We start from the raw sequence: 11,491 nt of genomic DNA, 5'->3' as shown, positions 1-11,491 counted from the left end.
TAGATGGGTTTTCTTATCATAGAAATCCTGCAGTTGTCATTTTGATATGGACTGGTAGTATATCTTGTTTTAATATCACACGTCACTTCATATTATTTGGAGGCTTAAAGCCTACGCCAACTTATTGAATTCTGTAGCAGAGCTTCTGTTATTCTGGGACTACTGTAGATGTCTTTTAATATGGATCTACAGCAGTTGTTTTTTCTTCGATACAGAGTTGTAGTATATCGTGTTTTAATATGACATTGCAACATGAGTCATTTCAGTACAGAACTCTAGTATATATCCAGCCAGTGCGCCACGACTGGTACATCAAAGGCCGTGGTATGTGCTATCCTGTCTATGGGTTGGTGCATATAAAAGATCCCTTGCTACTAATCGAAAAAAGTAGCACATGAATTGGTGAAAGCAGGTTTCCTCCCTCAATATCTGTGTGGACCTTAACCATAGGTCCGACCATATGTCCGACGTCAGATAACCGTAAACAAAATGTGTTGAATGTGTCGTTAAATAAACTATTTCCTTCCTTCTAGTATATATCGTGTTTTAATACGGCAATGCCGCAGGAATCATTACAGTAACATGTGAACATCATCATATAGGTCCTGTCCTGAAGCAATACTGTCCCTCATACTGTGGCAGGAATTGTTTTTTCATGGCATCACGTTTCAGTTTTCGTTTAACCAAACGTCGGTACATTTTTGCTCGGTGGGCCTTCCAGTTCACATAGTCCTGTAAATTCTTCTGCAAATAGTCGTCTGTTGGAAAAGGACATTCCTGGAAAAGAAAATATACCAACCAATAAAGTTATTGTGTTAATATTCTCATAATCTGGGTGGATATGTCGCCTTTAACCCCTACACATACTTGATTTAAAGGCATATTGTCACAGACCACTGGCCGATTAATTGGCCTAACAAAGTATTACCTGAAAATATATATATTTGATTTGTCCCTAAACGTATTTTATTCAACTATCTACGTAGCCACCATACTCCACTTATTAAGAATATTTTGAAAAAGTAATTGAATTATGGCAATGGTTCATAGTTCCAAAATTAATATTCCCAAGATAGTTGACATGGCTTTCACTCCATTATGGTTTAGTTAAGGTGATGCGATAGCTAGATTTGGTTTTCAAACATTAATGTAATTTTCATTTATTATCAATTTTTAGAGAAATAAGGTCCTTAAATCTGCGACAGTATGCCTTTAAATAACATTTAATGTGTGCACATGCATCCGGGCTCTCTTTCCACCTTGTGATCCATTCAAAAACAGCCTTTATACAATTCTGGTAACATTGCTGGATAATATGGACCCTTTATGCTAAAAATAATTGTAATACAATTTGCAATTCAATTTGTTTCAGCTACTTACTGTAAATGAATAAATTAAACCTGTCGGATAGCTAGATGTAACACTGGGGGGGGGGGGGGGGGGGGGTTACGATGGAATCCTTTTTTTCTGTCTACCTTGTGTTTTTTCGCAATTAATTCTAAATTTGTAAAACACTGACTCTAATTTTTTTAATATATACATGTACCAATCAGCCACTGGTTTGTTGACCGTAAAACTGTCTGAAAAGAAGTTTGTTTTGTTTAGCGACACTACTGGATAACGCTGACTATTAATCATCGCCTATTAAATGTCAAAGATTTGGTAAATCTGATATTTAGTCATACGAAGAAACCCGCTACATTTTTCCTAATGCAGCAAGGGATCTTTTATATGCACTTTCCCACAGACAGGAAAGCACATACCACGGCCTTTTTCCAGTCGTGGTGCACTGGTTGGAACGAGAAAAACCCAATCAGCTGAAAACTCTCTGAAGGACTCACATCCCTGAATAATATGATATACCATAGTGAGTTTCGTAAAAGGACAGACCCTTGTTTTTTAACACTAAGGCATATTTCTCACTATTAGAGCCGTTTATGATCACGGAAATCAAACATTACTTATGTTTTATTGTTTAGATTATCCATTTCCGTACAACCGAAGTGTTTCTGGTCAATCTGGTGTTTCTAATACCACAAAATGCATTTTTCATATTTTTAAAAATCCACGTGCGTCTGAGAAGTAACAGTTATGGAGTCGAGTTTTATTCTGTTTTTAAGGGTATTTCAATGTCACAGACTCTTGTTTTACTCTGTTGTATCTAAATTTTTTAGAGGTTTGTAAATTAACCAAACTTGGTGTCCATTTGTACGGGTTGAAACTAGTGTGTAGTCGAAAAATGTGCCTTAGTGTTTAAAAACTAGGGTCTGTCCCTTTAATGGTAAACAGGTATGTTATATTATTTATAAAAACAAAATGTATTATCTTCTACACCATGGATTTATTATTATTTATAAAAACAAAATGTATTATCTTCTACACCATGGATTTATTATTATTTATAAAAACAAAATGTATTATCATGTACACCGTGGATTTTTTATTATTTATAAAAACTAAATGTATTATCTTCTACACCATGGATTTATTATTATTTATAAAAACAAAATGTATTATCATGTACACCGTGGATTTTTTATTATTTATAAAAACTAAATGTATTATCTTCTACACCATGGATTTATTATTATTTATAAAAACAAAATGTATTATCTTCTACACCATGGATTTATTACTATTTATAAAAACTAAATGTATTATCTTCTACACCATGGATTTTTTATTATTTATAAAAACAAAATGTATTATCTTCTACACCATGGATTTATTATTATTTATAAAAACAAAATGTATTATCTTCTACACCATGGATTTATTACTATTTATAAAAACAAAATGTATTATCTTCTACACCATGGATTTATTACTAACCGTTTGTCTTAGATATCTCATGGAAGCCTCCGACGCCTTCTCCAGGAAGAATTTTTTGGAAATCACAATACACTCAGCACCGTTACTTACGAGGTACAGGCTGGGCTGTTCGGGGTACACCATGTTACTCACACCCTGGTTAAAAAAATATATAAATATATATATACTGTATAAATATTATTTCTGTTTGATTATGTATCATTTGATCAATTTAAGTAACTTTATAGGGTGTTTTTATGTAAAGGTCGGTAGTTTTAGTTGTTAGGATTATTTTCATAAATTGTCCTCTTTATATAAATGTTTTGAGGTTTGGGAAAGGTTTTGCTCAGGGATTGGGGATTATATTTTCTCAGTTTGTTTAAGCAATCAGCTTTCTTAAAATTTGAATCCCTTTGAATTGTAATTATCATTATTTCTTGCAGCAAGTACTAACAGGTCTATTATCATATTAAAATTTATCAATAAAACACATTTTGATAGATAGATATTTTTGTGGTTTTGTTATTTGTGGGAGGATGGGGCTTGGGGAAGAGGGTTTAATGATGTGAACGTTTTATTATAAACGTTAGTATACTGCAAATTTGGATTCTCCACTATCTTTCTATATAGGGGAAATCACTCTGTTTGACTTAAGCCACATTAGTTGGTCAGAAACTTGTTGCAGACCAAAACACGAGGTTTCATGCCAAGCCTGTCATGCGGTTATTTATTATCACTACCACAAAACCACTGTCATTTTTCTCAGCTACAGCCCTTCAGTTTTAAATAATGTGGGTTTTATTACTGTTGTGTTGTGTTGTTGTTGTTGTCAGGGCCGTACCCTGACCAAAATCCATGGGGGGGGGGGGGGGGGGGGGGGGCACTAAATTTTATAAATAATTTTTAACATACTATAAAGATTAAACATTTCTATGCTATTACTGGATATATATATAAAAAAAAAAAGGGACAAGATTCTCGGGGGGGGGCAGCTGCCCCCCCCTGCCCCCCCCCCCCGGAGGGTACGGCCCTGGTTGTTGTTGTTGTTGTTGTTTATTTAATTTCTTATATTTTAAAAATGTACCTCATATGCCGTTGAATTACAGCCATAAATAAAGTTCAGTTCACACAATACAAATACATAGTTAACATATATGACATGAGCAAGCATCAGCATAGAAATATCTATAGTTAACAAGGAAAACCGGAAAGTGTAGAGAAACGTCAGTTAACAGAATAGAACGATTTGTGTTATGTGTTGCGTTCAGAACCCGCTATACTACCCTATCACATTAATTTATCATTTAAGTCACTAGAAACATCGGGATTTGTCAAATCTGAACTATAAGTTAAACCATAATAAAGCTGTAACAGCCGAAAATAATTTACCCGCCTAATTGTGTCTAGATTAAATATTTTAAAATTCAAAATTAGGGGTGTAACGCTATACTCGAATATTCGGTGCACCGAACAGCGGTCTGTATCGTAGTTGCATTCGTATTCGTATTCGTCACTAGCTGAACCGAATACACGAATACGTATATATAATGCTAACTGTACAATTTATGTTTCTAATTCACACTAACCAAAACGCAATATGATTCGACTGTTTTTATAATGTTTGGACCGATTTTGTATTAGATTAAGATCATATACCAATCCATTTTTTTTTTACTCAACCCATTGCACTGATACCTATAACATCTTTACCTTTCAAAAAATATTGTTCTTCCTTTCTGCAAAACATTTTCACGTGTGTATTGATAGACGTGAATACATATTCGTATTCGTCACCTCATATTTGTGATATGTATCGTATTCGCCACTATGTGTATTCGTTACATCTGTATCCAAAACCCAAGTTAACGAGTCTTTTGTAACGCGACGGAGCATCCGCGTCTACTGAACGTAAAAACAAATTATATTTAAAAAAATTAATTTAAAATTTAAAAAAACAAAATTCACTTACAAAATACTGTCCTCTCTCCAGCACTTGCACCATGATGTACATGGGGTGAAGGTCAGCCTCAGTGAAGACGAAGTCTCGTTGACCTTTACTGTCCAGCTCCTCGGCTATCGTCTTTCTGCCCTCCCGCTGTAGAAACTTCCTTTCATATTCTGTCATTCAAAAAAAATATATACATGCGCTGAAATCACATTGTGTCAAAATGACGATGTGTTGTTACTTTGCGGAGTTGAAATGATGTACAAAGGTGCAGTTACTATGAAATTACGTTGAATTAAGAATTGCGTCAGTCTTAGTCGAATTTGTAGCAAAAGCAAAAACGAATGAACGTCTTTTTTTAATAAAATGCAGTACGATAAACATTTGTTATATTTTACTATACACAAATAAACGTCACGATTTGTAAATTTTTATTCTAAACAAGTCTAGAGTTTCTAAACAAATTTTAACTTTAATCTAAAATGTGCTGATGTATTCCTTATGTAAATATTTCATTTTTATCTGTGGCAGATCCAGAAAATCCATTTGTGGGGCGGGAGGCATGACATGTGGCCGTAGACCACAAACGTCTCCATCGTAAAAAATTAAAACATAAAATAAAAATACAACTGTCGCAAAATATTTAGGGGGGATCCGGGCCCCTAGGCCCCCAACTCCACCCCTTATATCCGCCACTGTTCATTTCGTTTCATTTTTATTTCGTTTACAAGTGGTAGAAGGGGTGGATGTCTTGGGGGAGGGGGAAATTCTATATGACCGTACCTAACTGCAATTTGGCGAGCGTTTCTCCGACTATCTTGTCTTCGCTAACATCGATGTCGTCCTGCGTTGTTTGTCTAGACCTGTTGGTGACTCCCTCCTCGGCACTGGCAGCATTGCGTACCTTTCCGAGGGGACTAGCGGCGAGATACACACCCTAGAGAAAACAACATTCTAAAATGGGTCGTGTCAGTAAGTATTTCTATGGAAAACAAAATTTTAATTAGAAATGTCTTAATGAAGATTACTAATTTGCATCTGTAATCTTTCTCTCTTTTTTTTTGGGGGGGGAGGGGGGTAGGGGGTGTTAAATAGTACTCCACTTAGTCCAAGTGTAATAAAATGGCAGTCCTCTTAACTAATTCATATTAAGGATGGCAGTCCTCTTAGTCATGCATCTGTAATCTGTTTTTGTTGTTTGGGGTTTTTTGTGGGGGGTTTTGTTTGGTTAAATAGTAGTCCACTTAGTCCTCTTAGCTAATTCATAATAAATATGGCAGTCCTCTTAGTCAACGTCGATCAAATCAACAGATTGGGGGTTTTCTTGTTCCAACCAGTGCACCACATCTGGTCAAAAGCCGTGGTATGTGCGTTCCTGTCTGTGGGAAAGTGCATATAAAAGATCCCTTGCTGCATTAGGAAAAATGTGGCAGGTTTTCTCTGATGACTGTGTCAGAATTACCAAATGTTTGCCATACAATAGCCGATGATTAATTAATCAATGTGCTCTAGTGGTGTCGTTAAACAAAACAAATTTTAACTTTAATATACTAACAACAGATGATTTTTTTAAGTAAGATTGTTTTGTGTAATTATTTTTTTAAATCGTTTTTTGGGGGGTGGTTGTTGTTGTTTTTGTTTGTTTTGTCTTTTGTGGGTTTTTTGTTGTTTTGTTATTGTTGTTTTGTTGTTGTTGTTTTTTTTCCCTTCTGTTTTGTGTACATAATTACCTTAGCTGTTTTACTCGTGATTGGGCGTGGCATTGATGACTTTAGGTTATTTCCTCCATTGTCTTGAGTAGCACCAGGTATAGGCGGAAGTCTGAGGGGTTCCTCTTGCGGTTTTTCTCTTTCACTGTCGTTCTTGCTGAGGTTGTTGTTGACGATGTTGATGCTTGGAAGCTGTGTGTTGTTGTCGGGGTTCTTCACCATCAGACGTGACTGGTGTTCCTTGATGATGGCGTCGTAGTCGATGAGACCCAGTCTATCGCTGGGTTTGTTGTAACCGGGCAAAGTCCGCTCCTAAAACGATCGTTATAATAATACATGTAGCAGGTTCCCATAAACTCAGTTCAAAATCCGCGAACAGGAAAAACGGGTTCAGACGCGTTTTATGGGGAGGGGGGGGGGGGTAGCGATTATGGTAAGCGCACTTTTTCGCGGTGTCGATCCCCGAACCCCCACTCATCCCGCCCGCACGCACACGTGCCTAGGGTTAATGGTTATAATTTATTAGTGAGACAAAAGTCGGTCAAGTGGTCTTAAACATCCCCGCTGAGCCTTTAAAACTTACTCCAGGTGGGTGAAAACCCAGAACCTACTCATCTTAAGTCTGACAGCTTGTGGGGGTAATTTTTGGTATGATTCCATCAGAAAACTGTTCAAGCACGCCTGTCCTGTGCACATCCTCTGACTTCACCAGAGAGTTCTGCCCAAGACAGGGTCTGACAGCTTAACCCACTGTAGCTGTATATATTAGTATTCCTTGGCGACTCACCAGCTGTTTCTCCATCTCAAACTGGTTTCGGTATACGTGTAAATCCGGTTCACTGCGCGTCGTCAGGATCTCCTCGTGCTGTCGGCTGTCACTGCGCGTGCGCAAACTGTAGTCCGCCGTCCCAAACATTTTGCTCCTTTTTCTTTTGGAAGCTTTCTTCTCGTCTGTTGAGAAAATGTACAGGTATTAAGGGAATAAGTCTACTCAGAGGCGGATCCAGAGGGGCCAGGGGCCTGCCCACCCCCCCCCCCCCCCTATAAATCTTGACAGTTATAATTTTATTATATATTAATTTTCATTTTCTTTACGATCCCCTCCAAACCTCCCTCAAAGTTCCATTGGCATTCCGCCTTATGTCAATCCCACCCCACCCCACCCCCCCCCAAAAAAAAGAAGGATTTTCTGGATCTGCCACTGCTACTAGTTAGTTAGATGATTATGAATGAAAACTTTATTTTTAATTTTTCTAAATACATCTGTAGATGATATCGTATCTTTAGGCTATTGTCAGCTGCATTTTAATGTATGCGGTTGACCCTGTGACTTTTAACTTTTAACTTCGTGGCTAATGTCATTTCTTTACACACCCGTTGGTGATAACATCATGGCCGAGATCAACCAGACCAAGCAGAAAACCGTTCGCTAGTCTGGTTAATGCGCTTCACGTTAAACCAAATTACCATACTGGGGACCAGTCAAACAGTTCGCGAACGTTAGCGTCGCTCGCTGTCGCTGAAAACGGGGGGGCGTGTTTTATAATATCAGAGTACAATAACACTCATATCATATGCGTTATCGACTTAAAGACAGATGATTGGTTACGTCTATGTGATGTCCCTGTGGCCACAGCAATACCACCCAATGAAATAAGCGCTATCAAAATTGACTGATCTGTGATATATAAGTTAACCTGAAACTGATTGTTCGTAAATAAGTTTTAGTTGAAAATGACGTTTAAATTAAAAAATAATAATTTTAAAAACAGCGACCCGTTTTTTAAGTTTTGTTTTTCCTGAAACGCCTCAATGAAAACCTCTTGTCAGATGCCGAGTGTGCTATTTTTAATCCATGACGTGCAAAAAGGAAGAGAATTACTGTTATCGAACGAAGCTGTTGAGCGAAGTAAGCTCTTTTTCAAAATATTTTATTACACTTATCCATTAAGCAAAGGAGTTCGAGACAAAATTTTACAGCGATAATCCGGGCATAGACAAGACTGTCGAGATCAAACCGGACGAGTTGTGATATACGAGTACGTGATAAAAACAAAAACCCTGTAATAGCCACAAATATGTTACATTGCGTAATAACTATAGTGAGCGACTGTAAATTTGTTAACTCTGTACCCTTCTCAGCATATCATGGCTTCCACGATCTTGCATCACTAGTAGTTATGTTCGGTATGTGCAACGCCCTCTGTTGGCAATTTTAATCACAGAAATCTGGTCATAGTTCAGCTAGACGAAGCAGGAAAAACGTCCGCTAGACTGGTAAACCAAATGTCCCACGTTGGGAACCAAACAAATAGTTCGCGAACGTTAGCGAAACGTTTGCTGGCTGAACTTAAGACTGATGTCAAGTGGTTTGCCCTGTCTATGAAAACAAAATACATTTTGAGTTTAGACTCAAGACTCTAAGTATCAGACTTTAACGCCATACAAATTGCATGCATGTGACATCATTGGAGATATGAGTCTAGACTCGAAATTTTTATAAGCATGGCTGACCTGATCAGTTTATTTTTATTTCTATGGTTGACCTGATCTCTATATGCTTAGTCACTTGTTACTTGTTTGACCTCAGCTATATTCAAGTACTCACCATGATGTGCATTTGCCGGCTGTACCTGGCGTAACTTTTTAAGTACAGATAAACTGCCCTGTAAAAGATTGTATAAAAGATAAATCAGTGCGTGCACGCTTGCATTATCGAGCGTATCATATCGTTCTACTGACATTAGGCTTTTGCGACAGCAGTGTGTACTTTTAACACTTCTAATAGAACCAGAAACTATAATGTAGATTTCATGTGAAAAACATTGATCTAATGAATACACACACACACACACACACACACACACACACACACACACACACACACACACACACACACACAGATATATATATATATATATATATATATATATATATATATATATATATATATATATATATATATATATATATTACATCATTTAATTCTTAAATTTTTAATAAACATTTTTATTTCAAACTACTGATAATTCATAAAGAGTCATATTAAATAACATTTGGTAGCTCGTATGTATCAGTGATCCATACAGCTATTCCAGCGGGAGTTTCAGCTCCTGGTAGGGTCACCCAAACTGGGTTGGTCAAAGGATAGAGGCTAGACTATTGTGGATCACTTCGGGTCACCCCAGCCGGATTGGTCAAAGGGTAGGGGTTAGACTAATATGAATCACTGTGGGTCACTCAAGTTGGATTGGTTAAAGGGTAGAGGCTGGACTAATATGGATCAAAGAAAGAAAGAAATGTTTTATTTAACGACTCACTCAACACATTTTATTTACGGTTATATGGCGTCAGACATATGGTTACGGTCCACACAGATTTTGAGAGGAAACCCGCTGTCGCCACTACATGGGCTACTCTTTCCGATTAGCAGTAAGGGATCTTTTATTTGCGCTTCCCACAGGCAGGATAGCACAAACCATGGCCTTTGTTGAACCAGTTATGGATCACTGGTCGGTGTAAGTGGTTAACACCTACCCATTGAGCCTTGCGGCAAGTAATATGGATCACTGCCGAAGATAGATGAGCTGGGCGAAACTACTTATAGGGAGGCGCCTAATTCAACGAACATTCGCTCATATAGCTTTCGAAGAAGTTGTTAGCATATCTGCGATTTTTATGAACTTGTCACGGACGCGCGCCATGAAAAACAAATAATTGCTCCCTAACTTAGAAAATGGTGAGCCATTTAAGACGTTACTATATTGATACCAAATAAACTTACAGGCTCAGGGGAGCTAAATTTACTCTCCTTGAATTAGCCTCGGGTGGGTGATGGGGGGGGGGAGGGCGAGAGTGATAGCTATCCTTAAAGGGTGGGGTCTGTTGATGGGGGGGGGGAGACGGCGTTACAGACGTGAAAGACTTGATTTCAGAGGTGTAAAGAATTTGGGGTTTGACTGTGGGGGTCGGGAAGGGGGAATATCAACGATTACGTTTAATTTGTCACAAATTTGTTTTATTAATATTTAGAATTCTCGTAGTCAAATAATTTGAGGCGGCAAAACGACCATTACAGTCACGTGTTTTGAACAGTGCATCGCTATTGGTGCAAAGAAGTAAATAGGTAGTGGACATGCGTAGTGCAAAACAAAATGGCTTCTGAGCCATAAACATGTAGAATTCAACCTACAGTCGAACCTGTGTCAAGCAGCCACCAAACGGATTGTCCAAATTAGGCGGTTGCAGATAGGTGGCTGTTTATTAATATAGGTCAGTTTATACTATATTAGATGATTTGGGAGAATAAAAAATGTTGCTTCTTAACACACTTGGCTGCATACTACAGAAGGTTTCACTGGATTGTTTTTGGGGGGGGTTTTTGGGGGGTTGTTGTTTTTGGTTTGTTGTTGTTTTTGTTGTTCTTGATTTTTAAATTAATTAATAAAGCTATATCTTACCGTTTTCACTATGTAGATCCAATCTGAATTGTTGCTATCTCTAACTAGCACCTGGCCGCGGCTAAAATTAAAACACATCTCATTAAGACATTTCATCTTTACATTATATATACTCAACGCCAAAAGAAACGCAAATCAAATTTTGGTTAAATTTGCAATTAGAATAGGACTACTTGATACAAACACACAATTCTGTGAAATGATAAACGATATATATGAACCTGTAATTCTCATCTTAAAATATTCAATTTGATCTTAAATCGATTCCTGTCGTGGGCCCATTGGGCTCAAAAGATACAACCTGTGCTTCACAACTGGTGTAACAAAGGTCATGATATATAATATATACAGTTGAAAATTATATTTGCGTTTTTTGTTGGTGTTCAGTATAAGTTTATAAATGCAAATTAAACACACCAGACTTCTCAGTCCATTATTTTCAAACATATAAGGAACGAAAGGAAGGAAATGTTTTATTTAACGACGCACTCAACACATTTTTATTTACGGTTTTATGGCGTCGGACATATGGTTAAGGACCACACAGATATTAAAAGAGGAAACCC

General features: G+C 37.3%; 1 protein-coding gene across 1 annotated transcript in view; it reads right to left on the bottom strand.

The window, feature by feature from the left end:
* Positions 1-412: 412 nt before the first annotated feature.
* Positions 413-11,491, bottom strand: part of LOC121378215 — a 56,146-nt gene continuing 45,067 nt past the window's right edge. The window contains exons 11-18 of the mRNA XM_041506292.1: positions 10,926-10,986; positions 9,074-9,131; positions 7,253-7,416; positions 6,487-6,777; positions 5,540-5,693; positions 4,781-4,929; positions 2,833-2,967; positions 413-777 (exon numbers count right to left, since the gene is read on the bottom strand). Coding sequence (XP_041362226.1) covers positions 595-777; positions 2,833-2,967; positions 4,781-4,929; positions 5,540-5,693; positions 6,487-6,777; positions 7,253-7,416; positions 9,074-9,131; positions 10,926-10,986 — 1,195 coding nt within the window. The 3' untranslated portion in view covers positions 413-594. The remainder of the gene's footprint in view (positions 778-2,832; positions 2,968-4,780; positions 4,930-5,539; positions 5,694-6,486; positions 6,778-7,252; positions 7,417-9,073; positions 9,132-10,925; positions 10,987-11,491) is intronic.

Source organism: Gigantopelta aegis, chromosome 8 (genome assembly GCF_016097555.1).
Source record: "Gigantopelta aegis isolate Gae_Host chromosome 8, Gae_host_genome, whole genome shotgun sequence".
NCBI classification, from domain to species: Eukaryota; Metazoa; Mollusca; class Gastropoda; order Neomphalida; family Peltospiridae; genus Gigantopelta; species Gigantopelta aegis.
This window is presented reverse-complemented; position numbering and strand designations above follow the sequence as displayed.